At 46.3% G+C, this 21,737-nt stretch overlaps 1 protein-coding gene across 1 annotated transcript in view; it reads right to left on the minus strand.

Moving 5' to 3' along the window:
• POLR2B (RNA polymerase II subunit B) overlaps positions 1 to 21,737 on the minus strand; it is a 45,831-nt gene that overhangs the window by 3,783 nt on the left and 20,311 nt on the right. The window contains exons 11-21 of the mRNA XM_040417865.1: positions 20,988 to 21,131; positions 18,863 to 19,002; positions 18,537 to 18,648; positions 15,197 to 15,351; positions 14,901 to 15,099; positions 12,695 to 12,863; positions 11,511 to 11,607; positions 10,415 to 10,509; positions 9,761 to 10,011; positions 850 to 939; positions 404 to 511 (exon numbers count right to left, since the gene is read on the minus strand). Coding sequence (XP_040273799.1) covers positions 404 to 511; positions 850 to 939; positions 9,761 to 10,011; positions 10,415 to 10,509; positions 11,511 to 11,607; positions 12,695 to 12,863; positions 14,901 to 15,099; positions 15,197 to 15,351; positions 18,537 to 18,648; positions 18,863 to 19,002; positions 20,988 to 21,131 — 1,560 coding nt within the window. The remainder of the gene's footprint in view (positions 1 to 403; positions 512 to 849; positions 940 to 9,760; positions 10,012 to 10,414; positions 10,510 to 11,510; positions 11,608 to 12,694; positions 12,864 to 14,900; positions 15,100 to 15,196; positions 15,352 to 18,536; positions 18,649 to 18,862; positions 19,003 to 20,987; positions 21,132 to 21,737) is intronic.

A 21,737-nucleotide genomic window follows, 5' to 3' on the forward strand; every position in this document is an offset into this window, starting at 1 on the left:
TATACTTGTCAATGGTAAAGGGGTTGTCAGGGATTTTGATATTGATGGCATATCCTCAGGATAGTTCATCAATATTTGATCACGAGGGTCAGACTCCGGCACCTGGTTGTTTTAAGAGGTCTTGGTGCTCTGATGTGCAGTCTCCTCCTCGCAGCTTACCAAGCACAGCTTGGCTATGCTTGGTATTACAGCTCCAGCCCATTCACTAGAATGGGACCGAGGTGCCCCTAGGCCATGTGACATCAATGGCCTAGGAAAAGGCCGCAGTGCTCACTGAAGCAGCATGGCCTCTTCAAACAGCTGATGGGCAGGTACCCTGGGAGACAGACCCCCACCAATCAGATCTGTGGATAAGCCATCAATATAAAAATTCTGAACAACCCCTTTAAGGTTTGTTCTTTACCTTCCCTTGAAGACATTCAATCAAGTGACCAATAGTCATACGAGAAGGGATGGCATGAGGATTGATTATTATATCTGGTGTTATACCTTCACAAGTAAAAGGCATGTCCTAAGATGAAGAAATAAACATATTAACACGACTAAGACAAATAACATGTAGACAGAATAACATTGTAGGGATATGAAGCCAAGTCACAAGTTCCATCAATGTACAAACTGCTAAGAAAGTTAGTTAGGTGGAGATGAATGTACATGGTGAAATTTGTACTTGCTTCTATCAGGGAAGAGGACATAAAAACACAGAAGCAGCAATGCTAGAGTCTTGAGGACAATACAAATCTAAGAAACTGGAAACTTACTAATCTACTATTGTACGATAATATTTTAACTATAACCCTGACTTTTATTAGAGCAAATATAAAAAAAAAATTATATTAAGCTACATACCTCCTGCCTGTACTGAATTCCACAGGTTCCTTTCTGCCCATGTCGACTAGCAAACTTGTCTCCGATTTGAGGAATTCGAACTGACCGTACCTAGGGTAAGGCAAAAACATGGTTCAAATACATTATACAAAAGATTAAATCAGTTATTTAACCACCTCAGCTCCCCTAGCTTAAACCCCCTTAATGACCAGACCACTTTTTACACTTCTGCACTACACTACTTTCACGGTTTATTGCGCGGTCATACAACTTACCACCCAAATGAATTTTTCTCTTACTTCCTTTTCTTCTCACTAATAGAGCTTTCATTTGGTGGCATTTCGTTGCTGCTGACATTTTTACTTTTTTTGTTATTAATCGAAATTGACAAATTTTTGCAAAAAAAATGAAATTTTTCACTTTGTGTTGTAAAATTTTTCAAACAAAACTACATTTCTATATAAATTTTTCTCTAAATTTATTGTTCTACATGTCTTTGATTAAAAAAAAAAATGCAATAAGTGTATATTTATTGGTTTGCGCAAAAGTTATAGCGTTTACAAACTATGGTACAAAAATGTGAATTTCCGCATTTTGAATCAGCTCTGACTTTCTGAGCACCTGTCATGTTTCCTGAGGTTCTACAATGCCCAGACAGTAGAAACACCCCACAAATGACCCCATTTCGGAAAGTAGACACCCTAAGGTATTCGCTGATGGGCATAGTGAGTTCATGGAAGTTTTTATTTTTTGTCACAAGTTAGCGGAAAATGATTATTTTATTTTATTTTTTTCTTACAAAGTCTCATATTCCACTAACTTGTGACAAAAAATAAAATCTTACATGAACTCACCATACCCCTCACGGAATACCTTGGGGTGTCTTCTTTCCAAAATGGGGTCATTTGTGGGTTATTTATACTGCCCTGGCATTCAGGGCTGTGGAGTCGGAGTCGAGGGAAATTTTGGGTAGCTGGAGTCGGCAAACAATGCACCGACTCCGACAAAATTTAGATTGGAATAAAAAAAAAAAAAAAGCAAGTTTAAATGTCCCAATTCACAAAGTTATAATTAATGACTTCTCTACTGTAAGAATAAAGACCAATGCATGCAGTGCCTCACATAACCGCAAAACGAACACGTTAAGTGACCGTGAAGAAGCATGCTTTTCATGTGCTTCACTATATGGCACGCAATGCACAATTAGGAGCTGCAATACTTATACTTTCCATAGTGTTGTGTTCTGCTTTTACAGGGAACGCAGCGTCCATGTGTAACCTAGCCTCTCACTGATAAGGGATTAAATAAATATGTTTTTTGCAGGACTAGAGAGTGAGACACTTGTATAAGTGAAGGGAATGGAGGGCCAATAGTTCAAGACTGAAGCGGTAAACCATTGGAAAAACTGCTGTCATTTAGCTATGGCTATAAAAACTTGTAAACTCAGATTGTTAGCTTAAACTTTAAACATGACTATGGGATTCTCCTAGGAAAATCATGTTTTAGAATAAATGCCCCTTCCTGGATCCTCCCACTGCCCTATCTTCAGCAGCAGATAAATTCCTGTAAAGATCCTGTTCCTGATGTTTATGCCTGCTGCTACTATCCAGCCACTTGATTAATTAATAAAAAAAAATTAATAAAAAAACTTTGTTTTCATTGTGTTTGTCTTTTGCTTGAACTGTGCAATACAGTAGACTGTTGGCTTCCCAGCCAGTAGTCCTGTGGTAGGTTGCGTTTCTTTCCCTCAAGGAATGTATAAAATACATTCGCATATTAATACAGAGGAGTCGGAGGTACATAAAACTGAGGAGTCGGAACATTTATCTACCGACTCCACAGCCCTGCTGACATTTTAGGGGGCCCTAAAGCGTGAGAAGAAGTCTGGAATGCGAATGCGTAAAAAATGCCCTGTGAAATCGCAAAGATACTCTTTGGAATATGGGCCCCTTTGCACACCTAGGCTGCAAAAAAAAGTGTCACACATGTGGTATCGCCGTACTCAGGAGAAGTAGGGCAATGTGTTTTGGGGTGTCTTTTTACATATACCCATGCTGGGTGAGATAAATATCTCTGTAAAAAGGAGACTTTTGTATTACTTACCAGTAAAGTCTCTTTCTCGCTCTTCCTTGGGGGACACAGGAAACCATGGGTATAGCTCTGCTCTCTAGGAGGCGTGACACTAAGTGAAAGCTGTAAGCCCCTCCATCAGCTATACCCTTCAGCCTGGAGAAGAGACTGCCAGTTGCGTGTCCAAGTAGTGAAAGATAACCACCAACCGGAAAAAGAACTGTCGAGCCCCAACGGGGGCAACCAAGCCGGAACCACAACTGTAACCCAAATGAAGGGCGGGTGCTGTGTCCCCCAAGGAAGAGCGAGAAAGAGACTTTACTGGTAAGTAATACAAAAGTCTCCTTTTCTCGCCCATATTCCTTGGGGGACACAGGAAACCATGGGACGTTCCAGAGCAGTCCCAGAAGGGAGGGACCAGAACAAACTCAACCAACACCAGAGGCATCAATCAACTGCCGCCTGCAACACCAGACGGCCTAAAGCAGCGTCAGCCGACGCATGAGTATGCACCCTGTAGAACTTGGTGAAGGTGTGCAAGGAGGACCAAGTGGCCGCCTTGCAAATCTGCTCCGTAGAAGCCCGATTCCTCTGAGCCCAGGAAGCCCCGACCGCTCTAGTGGAGTGAGCGGTAACACCAAGGGGCGGAACCTTGCCCTTGGCGAGATAAGCCTCAGTAACAGCCATCTTGACAAAACGGGCGATAGCCACTTTGGATGCCGCCATCCCTCTGCGCAACCCTTCCGGGACCACAAAGAGCGAGTCAGTATGCCTGAAAGAGCTGGTTACTTCCAGGTAAATCTTGAGCGCCCTGACAACGTCCAGGCGATGAAGCTTCCTCTCCCGCGGGTGGGAAGGGGAAGGACACAAAGAGGGGAGAACGATGTCCTCGTTCAGATGAAAGGCGGAGACCACCTTAGGAAGGAAGGAAGGGACCGGACGAAGAACCACCTTGTCCTGGTGGAACACTAGGAAAGGTTCCAGACAGGAGAGTGCAGCCAATTCGGACACCCTCCGAAGAGAGGTGACGGCTACAAGGAAAATAACCTTGCAGGACAGAAGTCGCAAGGAAACCGTCCGCAGAGGCTCGAAAGGGGAAGCCTGGAGCGCTGAGAGAACCAGGTTCAGGTCCCAGGGCGGTACCGGAGGACGGTACGGGGGAAGCGCGTGAGCCACGCCCTGAAGGAAGGTCTTGACAGGACCAAGGGGGGCCAGTGGGCGCTGAAACAAAATGGACAGCGCAGACACCTGACCCTTCAAAGAACTAAGGCCCAGCCCTTGGGCCAGTCCGCTCTGCAGGAAGGACAAAACGGTGGGGAGAGAAAAGCGGAGCGGAGGAATCCCCAGATCGGCACAGAACCCCAAAAAGGTCCTCCAGGTCCTATAATAGATCCTAGAAGAGGACGGCTTACGGGCGCGGATCATGGTGCGGACGACGTCCGCAGAAAAACCCCTACGCGTCAGGACGGTGGTCTCAACAACCACGCCGTCAAACGTAGGGACCCTAAACGCGGGTGGAAGATCGGTCCCTGAGAGAGAAGATCTTCCCTGGCGGGCAGCGGCCAGGGCGCGTCTGCCAGGAGCAGCATGAGGTCGGCATACCAAGACCGGCGGGGCCAGTCCGGAGCGACCAGAATCACCGAGACGCCTTCCGCCGCTATCTTCCGAAGGACCTTGGGCAGGAGAGGGATGGGAGGGAATATGTATGGGCGCGCGAAGCCTCGCCAAGGAAGAACGAGGGCGTCGGCTCCGCAAGCTCCCGGATCCCTGGCCCTGGACAGATAGGCGGGGACCTTGTGATTGAATTTTGAGGCCATGAGGTCCACGTCCGGTATGCCCCAACGAAGGCAAATGGCCTCGAATACCTCCGGGTGAAGAGACCACTCGCCGGGGTCGACGGTGGTGCGACTGAGGAAGTCCGCCGCCCAATTGTCCACCCCTGGAATAAAAATTGCAGATAGGGCCGGGACGTGGGCTTCCGCCCAACGGAGAATGCTGGTGACCTCCCGCATTGCTGCAGCGCTGCGAGTGCCCCCCTGGTGGTTTATGTACGCCACAGCCGTGGCGTTGTCCGATTGTACACGAACAGGATGACCCTTCAGCAGATGAGTCCAGTGTCGTAGAGACAGAAGGGCCGCTCTCAGCTCCAGGACATTGATCGAGAGTTTGGACTCCGATGGAGACCAAATGCCCTGGACGGATCGGGGAGGAAACACGCCTCCCCAGCCCAAGAGACTGGCATCGGTTGTAACCACCAACCAGTTGAGTGGCAGAAAGGACCTGCCCAGAAGAGGGGACTGTAACCACCAGCGGAGAGATGACCGCACTGGAGGCGATAGACGGAAGGGATGATCCAGAGACTCCGGCGATTTGTCCCAGGAGGAGATGATCGCCCGTTGGAGAGGGCGGGAGTGAAACTGCGCAAATGGGATCGCCTCGAAGCAGGCAACCATCTGCCCCAAGACCCGCATGCAGAAGCGGAAGGACGGTCGACGGTGGAGAAGGAGACCCCGAACCGCCCCACGGAGGGTCAGACGTTTTTCCGAGGGAAGACGTACCTCCGCCGCTCCTGTGTCTAAAAGCATTCCCAGGAAGACTAGCTGTCTGGAGGGGGGAAGGGAGGACTTGGGGAAGTTGATGACCCAACCGAACCTCGCCAGAGTCTCTAGAGTGAGATCCACGCTGGCAACCGCTTGAGAAAGGGACGGAGCCTTGATGAGGATATCGTCCAAGTACGGTAGCAGAAAAACACCCCTGGAACGGAGTAAGGCCAAAACCGGGGCCAGGACCTTGGTGAACACCCGGGGGGCAGTTGCCAGCCCAAAGGGAAGGGCGACAAACTGGAAGTGGAGGTCCCCCACGGCGAATCGGAGGAAGCGATGGTGACACCGGGCTACCGGAACATGGAGGTAGGCATCCTGTATATCGATGGAAGACATGAAATCTCCCTGCTCCAGGGAAGCCACCGCGGAACGGAGGGACTCCATCCGAAAGCGTCGAAGGAGGAGAAAACGGTTGAGCTTTTTGAGGTCCAAAATGGGCCGCACCGAACCTCCCTTCTTGGGAACTACAAAGAGGTTCGAGTAGAACCCTTGGAACCTTTCCTCTAGAGGAACGGGGGTAATCACCCCCCTGTCCAGTAAGGCTTGAACGGCCGCGGAGAACGCAGCCGCGCTTTTCGGGTCCCGCGGCGGGCGGGAGCGAAAGAACCAATCTGGAGGGAAGGATGCAAATTCGATTTTGTATCCGGAGGACACAATTTCGAGGGCCCAGGCGTCGGAGACGTGAGCCATCCAGACGTCCCTGAAAAGGAGGAGCCGGCCCCCCACCCGGGTGGGTGGGGGCGCGCCTTCAGGCAGAGGACTGCTTTGCTGCGGGTGTGCGGGCAGCCTGCGGCTTGCGCCAGGAGGGCTGCGCCCGAAAAAACGGCTTCCTACGCTTGTCCTGGGGAGGAGCCGAAGCGGCAGCTGTGGTGGGGGCCCCAGAGGCCCTGCGGGAGGACCGAAAACGAGACGCACCAGGGCGTCCGCGGGGGGCGCCCCTTGCTTGGGGTTGAGGAAGATGGGTGCTTTTACCACCCGTGGCCTCCGAAATAAGTTCGTCTAGGCGGACCCCGAAAAGGCGGGAACCCGCAAACGGTAGCCCCGCCAAGGAACGTTTGGAGGCAGCGTCCGCTTTCCAAACCTTCAGCCAGAGCTCCCTCCTGACGGAAACTGCCAGGGCGGAGGAGCGTGCAATAAGGGCTCCCGCATCAAGGGAGGCCTCACAAACAAAATTCCCGGCCCGAATAATAAGCTGGGCCAAGGAACGTAGGTCCTGGATGGGGACGTCCGAGTCCAACTCCTGTTCCAGCTGCGCACCCCAAGCAGAGATTGCTTTCCCTGCCCAAGCAGAGGCAAAAACCGGTCTGAGAGCAGAACCGAAGGCAGCAAAAATGCCCTTGGAAAGGGTCTCCATGCGACGGTCCTCCGCTGACTGAAGAGAGGACCCGTCGGGAACAGGGATGGCCGTGTTCTTTGACAGCCGGGCCACAGGGGGGTCCACCTTGGGTGGGGAAGACCATGTGGCCACGACATCGGCTGGAAAGGGATAGCAAATGTCCAGCTTCTTGGGGCTGACAAAACGGGCGTCCGGGCGAGCCCAAGCCTTAGACACCACAGAGGAGAAATCAGAGTGGATTGGAAAGACTTTTGAGGCCTGCCTGGGTCTGATAAAGGAGACGCTAGCTGCGTCAGAGCTAGGGGGATCATCCTGCACCTTAAAGGTGTCACGAATATCAGAGATGAGCTGACCCATTGCTGAGGCTAGCTTGGACGGCAGGGCCGAGTCCATTTCCAAATCTGAAACCGCCAATTCACCTTCAGAGAGCGAATCCTTTGGAGAGGAGAGGCTCGTCTGGGTGCGCACGCGTGGCGGGGAGAGTGAGGCCTCAGAGGAGGAGGCTCGCTCTACTCTAATACGCTTCTGAGAGTGCCTAGCTCGGGAGGGGTCACTAAGAGAGAGTGAACCCGCTGCAGCGGCAGAAGCAGTGGACCCGGAGGGCGCGACAGTCAGAGAGGCGTCCTGCGGGGTAGGTGGCCTGTCTATTAGGCGGCCCACGACATGAGTGAGGCTTTCCACGGCCTGGGACAGGGATCTAGCCCAGTCAGGCGGGTCAGAGGAAGCAGGGAGCGACACAGCGGGCGACTGAGGCTGCGGTGGAGCTCGGCATGCAGTACAGTGCGGATCAGACTGCCCCCGGGGAAAGGGTTCCCTACAAGCAGTACAGGCATGGTACCAAGGCTTGGCGGCTGCAGAAGGGTCTGACATGGTGGAAAAAAAGATGTTGCACTTAAAGTGGGAGACCCCAAGAAAAGTGGTGGCACGGAGGGGGTTAACAGTCCTACCAGACCCGGATGATGCAAGTGGCAGCGGTAAGGGGAACAGACTGAGGAGGCTGTGGAGGAGAGGCAGCAGCACGGAGATGAATGGCTTCAGGATCGCACGGCAGAGAGGATTCCACGCAGCACTGAGAAGTGGAGCCCGATGAAACCGGAAGTAGCGGAGCGCATGTAGGAAGCTCCGCCCCCCCTCTGCCGCGCTGAAGAAGAAGCAGAGCCGCGCGCGCGGCAAAATGATTTTAACCCCCAAGGATGATGAAGTGCCGGCCTGAAATGGCGCCGTTCACGCCAAGTAAGCGGCCCCCGCCGCGCCTGGATGTGGCAGACGGCTTGCTTTTTTCCTGCAGCCGTCCCCTGAAGGCAGCGTCCCTGCCAAGGACTTGCCCAGATAAACTCCCCTGCCCGGTAACGGTCCCGATATGCCCGGGGGGGGGGGGGGGGGCGCACGATGTAGCAGTGGCCATGTAGCAGTGGCCAAGGGGGATGTAGCAGTGGCCATGGAAGCCCAGGAGGCCTGTAGCAGCGGTGGGAGGGAGGAAGGGGAGGCTGGAGCAGCCACTCTCACCATACGCTGTCTTCGCCCTCAGTCCATCCAGCGGGGGTCGCCCCTTCAGCTCCTGGCACCGCAGTGGCAGGAAGCCGGGGGAGGGACTTGGCGTGCGGACGACCCTGAGCTGGCGGGACGCAGGGGAGCGAGGCTGCCCTGGTCCACCTTGTCTTCTGTGGGGGAGGCAGCAGTGCGGAATTACCGGCACTGGCGCAACTCAACCCCGGGAGAAACAGAGGGGTCTAATGCGCCTCTGTTGTCCCTGTAGGTAGAAAAAAAAAAAAAAAAAAATCGAATTAAAAACACCAAAAGGCAAAAATAAAAAATCATAGGAAAACAACCCTGCATAAGCAGGGGGTGTCTTGCCTCCTTGGACACTAAGCAAAAAACTGGCAGTCTCTTCTCCAGGCTGAAGGGTATAGCTGATGGAGGAGGGGCTTACAGCTTTCACTTAGTGTCACGCCTCCTAGAGAGCAGAGCTATACCCATGGTTTCCTGTGTACCCCAAGGAATATGGGCGAGAAAGACAACTTTTCACATTTTTTTTATACAAAGTTGTCATTTTACAGAGATATTTCTCTCACCCAGCATGGGTATATGTAAAAAGACACCCCAAAACACATTGCCCTACTTCTCCTGAGTACGGCGATACCACGTGTGACACTTTTTTGCAGCCTAGTCTAGCAGCGAATGATCGCCGCTGGCAGGCTGTAGATCCACTCGTTTACCTTCCGATACTGTGAACGCGCGCTCCTGTGTGCACACAGTCACAGGAAATCTCGTGTCTCGCGAGATGACGCGCCGAAGAGGAATGAATCGACCGCCTCCGGAACGCAATCCTGCGTTAGGCGGTTAAAGGGGTTTTCCAGGCACCGATGATCTATCCTGAATATAGGTAGCCTATATTTCATTCCAGCAAACCCCCTTTAAAACTACATCTGCCAACTTCCAATTGCATAATCTCTTCAAGTCTTTCAGTTTGATGACCGTGCATATCTAATGCTAGCCACAGATCCACTGATAATTCTGTCGCTAAAAGATTATCCTTCAAATCTAAGTTATTATCCCCAACATTATGCATAAGGCACAATAAGATTAGAAATACGCCAAACTGCAAAGAAAAAGACATAGATCACACATACACGTTATGCACATGGAAAGGTAAGCTTTTGAGATCTGAGTACATTGTGAAGTGCTGGAGGAGTCCAGTGTCAAGGGGGCTTAGCATGACAGTAAGGGAGATATTGGGTTGCTGGTTTTTGCCACCTGCAGGTGCTGTGTGCAGCAGTAACCATGCAGTGCTGCGCTAAATTACTCCGAGACCAACATGAAAGAGGCCATCATGTCGGGAGTGGGCCTATGCGTTTTGATTAAAACGTATACTAAGTGCCTCAATGTCCGGTCTATAAATTATGCTTAGATGTAATGGGCTTACCCTGATTTTGCAAAACTTGTATCCTTCTTGATTAAGAGTAACCATGACTTGATCCACAATGCCAGTTTCACTGGTACGCAGAAAAGTGCTGCTGTCTCTCTTTGTGTACCGTCGATTGGTACTTTCCAGCTCATCATCATTTTCAGCCAATGTCACCGTTTTACCAATGATTACATCGTCTCCTGAAACTCTAACACCAGGTGCTATCAAACCATCGTCATCCAACTTGTCGTAGATGGCGTGCCTCATGCCTATAGGAAATTTAATTAAAAAAGCACAAATAACAAAAGACAAAAGTTTAATACCTTGTAAAAATGTCAACTTTAGTGTTTTAAATAGGATTATATAAGCAAAGTGTTCTCAAAATGCAGATGGGGCAGCAGGATCTGTCTCTGAATAGGTAAACGTAAACCAGATTTCCCATTCACATAAGGAGAAGCGAAAGTGCCCCTATGTAGAATGCTACCCATGTAGAATGTTGTGTGCTGGCAGTGCCCTGCACAAATACATTTTTTTCTTGAAAAGCAACCATTATTAAAAGACGCACGGGAATAATAAGTGTACATACACTTTAAGTTAAATATTATTCCAATATAACGAAAAGTCTACTACATCTAGAGAAATGAAAGTAGGTGCACTTTACTCTCTCCTTACCCTGGCATGTCTCACGGGTAGGTTTCTCAAAAACTTCTTCTTGGTCAAATCCTTTTTTGGACTCTTGCTCTTTGTAAGATCGATAGAAAACAGACCTGCAAAAATTGTATTTCTATCAGTTATAAGAATAATACACCACTGAAATAATGAATTCACCAATATGCACACACAAGGACAGCAGTGATCATGCTTTCTTCAAAACAGTTTTCTGATTAAAGGGGTTATCCAACGTCTCCAACAGCCCCCCCTTAATGTGCCGGGCCCCTCACAGGTAATATACTTACCCCGCTCCTCCTTCAACCTGTACACGGATGAGAGCAGCCAATGGCAGACGAGGAGGGCACGAGGACGAGCTTCCCTAGCATACGTGTACAGGGAGAAGCACAGAAAGCGAGGTAAGTATATTACTTATGAGGGGCCCAGCACATGGGGGGGCTGTCGGAGACGTTGGATAACCCCTTTAAGGCTACATTCACACAACTGGAAAAACAAAACCACGACTGTTTTGTCATGGATGCCTTTCTAAAAAATATATATATATATATATAGGATGTCATATTTTGCCCATTTTCGACAGCCTTTAGTCACAAGTTCTTAAAAAACAGAAGTAAATAGACCCATAGACTGCAACTGTTCTGAAAAGGGCTGTGTGACGGCGGTTAAACAAAACACGTCATCACACAACTTTTGATTGTTGTGTGAATTCACCCTTAACAAATTGTTCTAATCATGGTTTTCCAGGAAGCCTTCTCCAGAAGACGGTCAGGAGTTACTCGGAAGACCAGTGTCAACAAGTGGTAAGGTCATCTGTAACAGGGTGCCCAGTCTTATCAAGCTCCATTTATTACTGGGTAACAGTGCCTGCACCCCATGTAGCCATTGCTTATCCTGGGAGGTTTAGTATAAGGGAAGCAAAGCAGTTAAACATTTTCTGCTACAACTTAAAGCTAAATTCTGAGAACAGAAGGTTTTTCCACTACTCACAGCTTCTATGAGCCACAAATAATAGCTTAGCGAGACACCGGCTTAGACTTCTGGATAGTTTATAGTAACCCACATTTTCTACCCTTAAAGTAAATTGAAAACAGAAACTTACCGGAAAAAGCCTCTGTCCACAGCAGAGCGGTTCATGATAACAGAGTCCTCCTGGTTATACCCAGTATATGAGGCAATAGCCACAATAGAATTAATCCCTAGGGTTCAAAATACACATTATTTAATAAATTTATCACCCGTGCAATATACTATCTATGAAATGAACAGAAACAAAAAAAGTATAGTGGTGTAATAGGGTTCTCTCATCTCAGACACTTATGGTTTATTTACAGAACAGACCACTGTAAACAGGGGACCCGAAGCCCGTCCCGCAGGCCGTCGTATCCAGGCTTTGAGAGGTGAAGGAGTTTTCAGGAATAGTCAAACTTACTTTACTACAGTGTTTCCCTAACTACCATAGAAGTGAATGGAAGTTACAGAAGATGCAGAGCCTAGCAAACTATGAGGTTTCTGCAGCATGTGAGATGCAGAAACCATGTAGCTCGCTGCGCTATGCCTCTTCCGAATGAACATGACCGCTAGTAACGCAAGACTGTGGGAGTTGTGCGCATGCACCGTTACTGCAAGTAGCAGCGCATGCCAAACTGTATTAAAGAACGAATCCCAACAGACTCCTGTAGACTCACGTTACTATTGGCCATGTACATTCGGCCTCAGCGGGGCAAATGATTCTTACATACAGTAATCGGCAACTCATTTACTGTAAACAGAAAAGAGATTCGAAATCGTCCAAACAGGACGAATCCACCATCACTAATACTGACCAATTCGACGTCATGTCCGAGAAAGAGTAGGGATATTAATTTGCATAGATCTTTAAACCACTCTCTCCCTCACTCATGATAACTGTGGTACATGCACTTTGGTTTAATCGACCAGGCCAAAGCTTTTAATTCAGTGGAATCTCTATGGGTGGTGATTCGTTTCCTCAGTTTCGGGCAGACATTTCTTAAAATGGGGACAACTCCTGTATACAACACCAGTAGCTAGTATTAAGACTAATGCTCACATATCTGATAAGTCATCTATCCATGAGTTGAAACTTGAAAAAGTGTGATACAGCAAGACAAGCACCATAAGCAGATAAGTTGTTCTACCAAGAACGACCAATCTATACAATACTATATATCATAAGCATTTAGCCCTGAGGGAAGCTGGTAATTAGTCATTGTGTAGTTATCTATATCATAGTACCATTCAGAATACAATCACCTAATAACTTACCAGCAGGTAATTCTCTGAATCGCAAGTACTCCATTGACCGTGTAGTCACCAATGGTTTTTGAGGGTAATATAGGACATGAGCCAGTGTATCCATCCTTACGTGGAAATTTGTGATGTAAACACCCATGGCTTGTTTACCCATAGCAGACTGGTAAGTGTTCCTAGGGGACTGCAGAGATATACAGAATGATTATAATTAGGGAGCTTAATGCATCAAAAGGCTCACCACTCATCCAAATGAAAGCTCAAACTTCAAGCTACACTGCAGATGCCTGGGGTGAGAAAAAAGGCAGTGAAGTCATTACACGGACTGTAATAGCCAATCACTGGCTTCAGTGGTATACAGCACAAGGCCTCTCAGGCCAGTCATGTAAGGTAAACAGGCAGTAGTCACAAGAACAAACCCTGGCGGGATCGGAGTAGTAGTGCTGGAATGGATGGGGTGTGGAACAGTGAGCATACCTTTGTTTTATTATTTTAATATATTTTATTCCTAAAAGGGAGGTAAGCTAACAAAAAATTAGAATGAACAATGTTGCCGACATGATTCAATGAGGTTCCTTACAATGGTATGTTCAAAAGATCCTGGTCCCATGAAACACTGCCTATTCCAAAACAATCATAGTTTATTCTACAGGGAGTGCAGAATTATTAGGCAAGTTGTATTTTTGAGGATTAATTTTATTATTGAACAACAACCATGTTCTCAATGAACACAAAAAACTCATTAATATCAAAGCTGAATATTTTTGGAAGTAGTTTTTAGTTTTAGCTATTTTAGGGGGATATCTGTGTGTGCAGGTGACTATTACTGTGCATAATTATTAGGCAACTTAACAAAAAACAAATATATACCCATTTCAATTATTTATTTTTACCAGTGAAACCAATATAACATCTCAACATTCACAAATATACATTTCTGACATTCAAAAACAAAACAAAAACAAAATCAGTGACCAATATAGCCACCTTTCTTTGCAAGGACACTTAAAAGCCTGCCATCCATGGATTCTGTCAGTGTTTTGATCTGTTCACCATCAACAATGCGTGCAGCAGCAACCACAGCCTCCCAGACACTGTTCAGAGAGGTGTACTGTTCTCCCTCCTTGTAAATCTTACATTTGATGATGGACCACAGGTTCTCAATGGGGGTTCAGATCAGGTGAACAAGGAGGCCATGTCATTAGATTTTCTTCTTTTATACCCTTTCTTGCCAGCCACGCTGTGGAGTACTTGGACGCGTGTGATGGAGCATTGTCCTGCATGAAAATCATGTTTTTCTTGAAGGATGCAGACTTCTTCCTGTACCACTGCTTGAAGAAGGTGTCTTCCAGAAACTGGCAGTAGGAATGGGAGTTGAGCTTGACTCCATCCTCAACCCGAAAAGGCCCCACAAGCTCATCTTTGATTATACCAGCCCAAACCAGTACTCCACCTCCACCTTGCTGGCGTCTGAGTCGGACTGGAGCTCTCTGCCCTTTACCAATCCAGCCACGGGCCCATCCATCTGGCCCATCAAGACTCACTCTCATTTCATCAGTCCATAAAACCTTAGAAAAATCAGTCTTAAGATATTTCTTGGCCCAGTCTTGACGTTCAGCTTGTGTGTCTTGTTCAGTGGTGGTCGTCTTTCAGCCTTTCTTACCTTGGCCATGTCTCCGAGTATTGCACACCTTGTGCTTTTGGGCACTCCAGTGATGTTGCAGCTCTGAAATATGGCCAAACTGGTGGCAAGTGGCATCTTGGCAGCTGCACGCTTGACTTTTCTCAGTTCATGGGCAGTTATTTTGCGCCTTGGTTTTTCCACACGCTTCTTGCGACCCTGTTGACTATTTTGAATGAAACGCTTGATTGCTCGATGATCACGCTTCAGAAGCTTTGCAATTTTAAGAGTGCTGCATCCCTCTGCAAGATATCTCACTATTTTTGACTTTTCTGAGCCTGTCAAGTCCTTCTTTTGACCCATTTTGCCAAAGGAAAGGAAGTTGCCTAATAATTATGCACACCTAATATAGGGTGTTGATGTCACTAGACCACACCCCTTCTCATTACAGAGATGCACATCACCTAATATGCTTAATTGGTAGTAGGCTTTCGAGCCTATACAGCTTGGAGTAAGACAACATGCATAAAGAGGATGATGTGGTCAAAATACTCATTTGCCTAATAATTCTAAATCGTAAACTTTAAAACAATGAAGTACCTGGTTATGATCAGGGAATGGTATAATTGATGCACAGACTCCTAGGATCATAGAAGGATGAATTTCACAGTGTGTATAGGTTGAACAATACGCAACACCCTTTTCTTGCAAGTCATCTGGTGCCATAGCAAGCATGACAGTCTCCTCTTCAAGGGTATCTATATATTCCACAACACCACTTGCTACAAGGTCCTGCCAACTACACAAAGGGAGGAAATTAGAATCTTTAAATATATACATGATATGCAGACAAAAAAATAAATAAAAATTCCCAATGAGTATTGTCCGAATCTCACCTGTAATTATTGTACTCCCTCTCTTTTAGCTGGTCAATATGTCTCCTTTTCAGTAGCAACTTCTGCTTTTCCACTATCAGCAACGGTCTGCAAATCCTGCCAGCATCTGTGTAGATCCTTATCTCTCGCTCTCTTATGTCTCTGATCATAGACACCTGAAGGTAAAGTTATGTAGATCAGTATGTACCGGTACATCCTACCCCTTTTACATTTTAATCTTCCTAAAAATGGACATAATATCAAACACTGTACAATCACTTGACACAGTCGTATACCTTCAGAACACGTTCTCTGGACCTTGTACTTATGCTCTCTCTGGGTGTTTGTTTTTTATATGGGCTAATACCTATCTATTGTACTTGGATATAATTCATCTGTTGACTATACTGGAGATTTGTTACTTAGGCTACTTTCACACCTGCGTTCGGGGCTCCGCTTGTGAGCTCCGTTTGAAGGGGCTCACAAGCGGCCCCGAACGCATCCGTACTGCCCTAATGCATTCTGAGTGGACGCGGATCCGCTCAGAATGCATCAGTCTGGCAGCGTTCAGCCTCCGCTCCGCTCAGCAGGCGGACACCTGAACGCTGCTTGCAGCGTTCGGGTGTCCGCCTGGCCGTGCGGAGGCAAACGGATCCGTCCAGACTTACAATGTAAGTCAATGGGGACGGATCCGTTTGAATTTGACACTATATGGCTCAATTTTCAAACTGATCCGCCCCCCATTGACTTTCAATGTAAAGTCTGGACGGATCCGTCTGAAGCTACTTTCACACTTAGAATTTTTTCTACAATATAATGTAGACGGATCCGTTCTGAACGGATCCAAAGTCTGCATTATATGAGCGGATCCGTCTGGGCAGACCACAGACCGATCTGCTCTGAACGCTAGTGTGAAAGTAGCCTTACTGGATTATTTTTTACCTTCTTTTCACTGCTTCTACCTTCCATATCCTTCCATGTGTTTTGTCAATCAGGCTCAATTAACATTTTTCTTTGGTCTGTTTCTTTATGTGAATGATTCATTTGGAGTTACACCGATTACCTACAGGTTTCGCATCTTTCTCTATAATTTTGAAATGTTCTGTAAGCTTTAGATCTATATAAGGGCCTGTTCACATCTAGTTTTTGCTGTACTTCATGCGGATATGTTTAGACATGCAGTATATTTAAAAAAAATTGTGGTTATCTTTTAAATTTTTGATAGATGTGCAAACGTTTCAGTACGTCCGTGTCAGTTTTTTTAATAACTAAGTTTTTGTGAAACTTTTTTTTAAAATAAAGATTTGAAGGCATTAACTGAAAAAAATAAAATAAAAAATGATGCGTTTAACAGATGGAAACAGTGTCTTACGTTTACCATACATCTCCCATTTAACTTCAATGTTTAAAAAAATAAAATAAAAGTACAGAAATGTAAACTGTGAAACAGTCACTTTTGAACTGTGTTTGCCTATGGGTACATCATCTCTGCATTCAGAGAACGTTTGCAGCATGTTCTATATTATGCGTTTTTCACACAGTCCTGGCTCCATAGAAATTAATGGGGCTCATATGAAAAATGGAAGCCATCTGGATGCAAGGAGATGTCGATTGTTATTCTTCAGGCGCATTAAAAACGCATGGAAAAAAAAAAAAAAACAGCATCCGTGTGGGGGAAAAAAAAATAATGAAACACTGAACGCAATCTCAGACAAAAGTCATTAAACTTGTGTGCAAAACCATCAACTTTTTCCTGAACAGATGGCTCAATTAGTATCACTCATGATATAATAAGTACATAAAGTGAATAAAAATACAGAACATATAGTGCAGGAAGGGTTTTCCAGAAGGGAGCCAGATGGGTAGTTGCCTCCACCGATGCCCCGCCACTGCTCTGCACTCTGGCTGTAACCAGAAACGCTAAATACTGGTGTGAGGGAAAGCATAAGGCCTCTTTCGCACGGGCGTGTCCGGATGCGTCCCGGTGCATTGCGGCAAACCCGCGCGAGTAGCAACGCAATTGCAGTCAGTTTTGACTGCGATTGCATTCCGATGTTCAGTTTTTATCGCGCAGGTGCAATGCGTTTTGCACGCGCGTGATAAAAAAACCGACTGTGGTACCCAGACCCGAACTTCTTTACAGAAGTTTGGGTTAGTTGTAGTGTAGATGCAGCCCGCATCTCTTTTCTGTCTTCACCTGTGCCGTGAGCAATAGGACCTTTGATGACGTCACTACGCTCATCACATGATCCATCACCATGGTGATGGACCATGTGATGAACGCAGTGACGTCATCAAAGGTCCTATTGCTCACAGATGAAGACAGAAGAGATGCCGGCTGCGCGAACAAGTGGATTAAGGAGAGTTAAATTTTTTATTTTTACCCCTCCAGCCCTATTGTACTATGCATTCTGTATTCAGATTGCTATTATTTTCCCTTATAACCATGTTCTAAGGGGAAATAATAATGATCGGGTCCCGATCATCACCTAGCAACCGTGCGTGAAAAATCGCACCGGATGCTTGCGATTTTCACGCAACCCCATTCATTTCTATGGGGCCTGCGTTACGTGAAAAACGCACAAAGAGGAGCATGCTGCGATTTTCACGCAACGCACAAGTGATGTGTGAAAATCACTGCTCGTGTGCACAGCCCCATAGAAATTAATGGGTCAGGATTCAGTGCGTTCAACTCACGCATCGCATCCACGCAGAATACTCGCCCGTGTGAAAGGGGCCTAAAAGGTGTCCTTTTTCTATACATATTCATTTTAAAGCTATGTATAACCTGCACTTACACAAGAGGGGGATTTAGCCTTGGAAGGCAGGAGTACAAATTCCACAGTGGGCCCCTAATCCCTCTATGCTGACCATTTATTTTCTTATCTGAAACTAAACCTAGTAACTGAAACCTTGTCTACACCTAGGACACCTTTGTGTTTGTCTGGGTATAAATACTTGCACTGCTCATTACAATAAAGGGCCATTACGAGAAACACATCTTGCCGTGTTTGTGTCTCGACCTCGAGCCGGCTCACTCAACTTCAGAACTATTAGGACACCGCATCACATCAGAAGGCTGGTTTGCGACAACACTTGCCTTAGCAGTGACCCTCCTCAGCCACTTCAATCAAAGAAAGGAAGTATAAAGCAGCAGGGACTGTAGCAGCGTTGTGGATCGGTTAAGGAGAGTGCTGACCAACAACTTCTGGTCCTGCTTTTTAACAAAAATAGAATCTCCCAGGAAAACCCATTTAATAAAATGTTTGTACCTTTGTTGGATCTTTTTGCGTGCAAGGTGCTAAGCAACTTAACAGCTGTGAAGCAACAAGAGAAATATTGTACATTAGAAATTATTTACCTCAGACACAATGATGTCCATCTGACGACGCAGTTTTCGAAGAGTATTCATCAACTGTTCTGGATCCTTATGTATGCCAACCCAGCAGCCATTAACAAATATTTTTGTGGCGCTAAATTAAAAAAAATTGGAATAAACTTAAAATATCAAAATATCCACTACACATTTACAAGACTCATCCCGGCAATCCTAAAGTATCAGGAGGTTGAGGTCTTCTCCAAGACCATGTAAATAAACTTGGTCTGACTGCTCTGAACATTAGTAAAGTTTCCAGGGGACACCTTCCAAATGTACATAGTGTTACATGCTGCATACAGTACACTCACTCTGCAATTGCTGCTGGGGAGATTTCTTCAAGGTTTTCCATACTCCATTCTTCCAAGAACTCCAAAATTGGAGATGGTTGAGACCCAACAGAAATATAAGCCATCAAAGCCAAATTTTTCACAAGTCCCACAGCGTGACCCTGTGAAAGCACAAGTAGTACAATCACATGCAAATGTTCTTTCTATATTAATACACAATTAAAGCTATTACAGCCATGACTAAAAAGTGGTAACTTCAAAATATTCAAGGATAACTGTCACATTTAGACCCCAATTTAAATTTTCATATATGTAGTTGCTAATAACATGATATTCCAGAATGAGTTACTATTAGACAGACTTACCCCATATTTAATAAGATTCAGCCCATAGCACCCTGTCTGCATAAAACGGCAATTTCACTATTCAGTTAAGATGGCCGCCACTGCCCTCACCCTGAGGCTAATCCCACCTGTCCTCACTACCCACAATGCATTGAGCGCCTCACATGCACTAGCCAGTAACAATAGCCCCCCAAAAGTGTCAGTAACCAGAGCTCTCCCCCCCCTAAAGGGTTAATCTCCTGCAGCACAAAGGGGTCCTCTTACCACATGTTGCTTTCATTTATACACTGAGCAGATGGCAGATCTCCCTTCCCTGGTCTGCGCTGCTTCAGCTCTGCTGAGTGAGGGAGCGTCTGCCAAGCGCAGGGACAGGGAGAAGTGCACACAGCCCAGGCACTGTTATCAGCTGCTGGGGAGGACCTAGCTTTAATCATTCACTTATAGTCCCTGGCTGTCAGTAATGTGACCTTGCACGCTGCGTGCTCCGTCCATCAACAGATAGAAGGACCATGCCTAGCAACCCTATTTTAAAGAGGACCTTTTATCAGAATCAAGTATGTAAACTGAATATACATACATGGAGAGCGGCGCCCAGGGATCCCCCTGCACTTACTATTATCCCCGGGCGCCGCTCCGTTCTCCAGTTATAGGCTCCGGTAAAGTCATAGTTAGGCTCCACCCATTTGAGCCTGCCGCGGTCTCCTTCTCCTATGCTGTAGCGCTGGCCAATCGCAGCGCTCAGCTCTTAGCCATGCTATGAGCTGAGCGCTGCGATTGGCCAGCGCTACAACATAGGAGAAAGACGCCGGCAGGCTCAAATGGGTGGAGCCTAACTATGACTTTACCGGAGCCTATAACCGGAGAACGGAGCGGCGCCCGGGGATAATAGTAAGTGCAGGGGGATCCCTGGGCGCCGCTCTCCATGTATGTATATTCAGTTTACATACTTGATTCTGATGAAAGGTCCTCTTTAAGCACAGGTAAAAGTAGGCAGTACAGGGAACAAAACTGTGGAATTAAGGGGTAATTGAATACAGTGAAAAGTGAATAGGGCCACCAAGGTGATATGAATCACCACAATCCAATACTCAAAAAAAAATATATAAAAAAAATATCCTTTAAGTCTGAACACTAGGAATGAGCGAATAGACTTCGAATGAAACATCCAAAGTCAATTCCCATAAAACTTTGTTTCAATACTGTACAGAGTGTTGTATTGGCTCCGATGAGCTGAAGTTACTACTTTGCAAAGTCTTGCGAGACTTTGCATAATAACTTCAGAAATTGATTTCTACTGTAAAAAACTATTTCCCGAACTCTGGTTCAGTTCCAAGTCGTACGCTCGCTCCGTACAGTATTGAAACAAAGTTTTATGTGACTAGAGTTTTTGGATGTGTCATCCGAAGTAGATTAGCTCATTCCTACTGAACACCTTCAATGTAAATAATAGACACTTATTATTCACTAAAATTCTAATGATCGAGCCTTTTTGTGGCCACCAAATATATGAATTGGCTGCAGCAACCAGCATGTAGGTAAATATACGGTACATCTGCCTGGAAGTGGCACCATTTACTACTAATCTTGCTCCAAGAACTTTCATAGGCAAATGCCTAAACAGAACATAGATGAATTGGTGTGAAAAGTCAAAGCGGTTCATGTCGTTTTTAAAATGCGACAACGTTGGCATGCAGTTTTGGATTTCACACATTCATAGATAGGTTTTTTTGCACTTTGTTTGGTATAAATGATACAAATCAAGACAAATTCCAAGTTTGTTTTAACTGTGCCTGAAACCTTACCTCAGGAGTCTCGGCAGGACACACCATACCCCACAGAGTGTTATGCAATTGCCTGGGCTTGGCAAGCTTACCATCTCTACCAATAGGAGAGTTCAATCTCCGCAAGTGAGAAAGGGTTGATGCAAAAGTCAGTCGGTTCAACACCTATAAAATTTAAGGAAATTACAGTTTGGCTTAATTCTGCATTTGCTGAAAGATACAGAAAGACACAGACACATTCCTGGAGGATAACAAATCTATAATAGAAGGAAAGTCTAGTTGCATCTAAGGCTACTTTCACGCGTTTTGTGCGGATCCGTCATGGACGGATACGTTCAGATGATACAACCGTCTGCATCAGTTCAGAATGGATTCATTTGTATTATCTTTAACATAGCCAAGACGGCTCAGTCTTGAACACCATTGAAAGTTAATGGAGGACGGATTCGTTTTTTATTGTGCCAGATTGTGTCAGAGAAAACGGATCTGTCCCCATTGACTTACATTGTGTGCCAGGACGGATCCGTTTGGCTCAGTTTCATCAGACTGACACAAAGCGGAATGGGGACTGAACTGATGCATTCTGAGCGGATGCTTTTCCATTCAGAATGCAAACTGATCCATTTTGGACTGCTTGGGAGAGCCCTGAACGGAGGTCACAAACGGAAAGCCAAAATGCCAATGTGAAAGTAGCCTAAACCACACTTCAGTCTACTACATACAGTAGCAATTGAGATGGCTGGCATGCAACGTTGATCTTTTATCTGGAAA

Source organism: Bufo bufo, chromosome 2, assembly GCF_905171765.1.
Source record: "Bufo bufo chromosome 2, aBufBuf1.1, whole genome shotgun sequence".
Classification (NCBI taxonomy): Eukaryota; Metazoa; Chordata; class Amphibia; order Anura; family Bufonidae; genus Bufo; species Bufo bufo.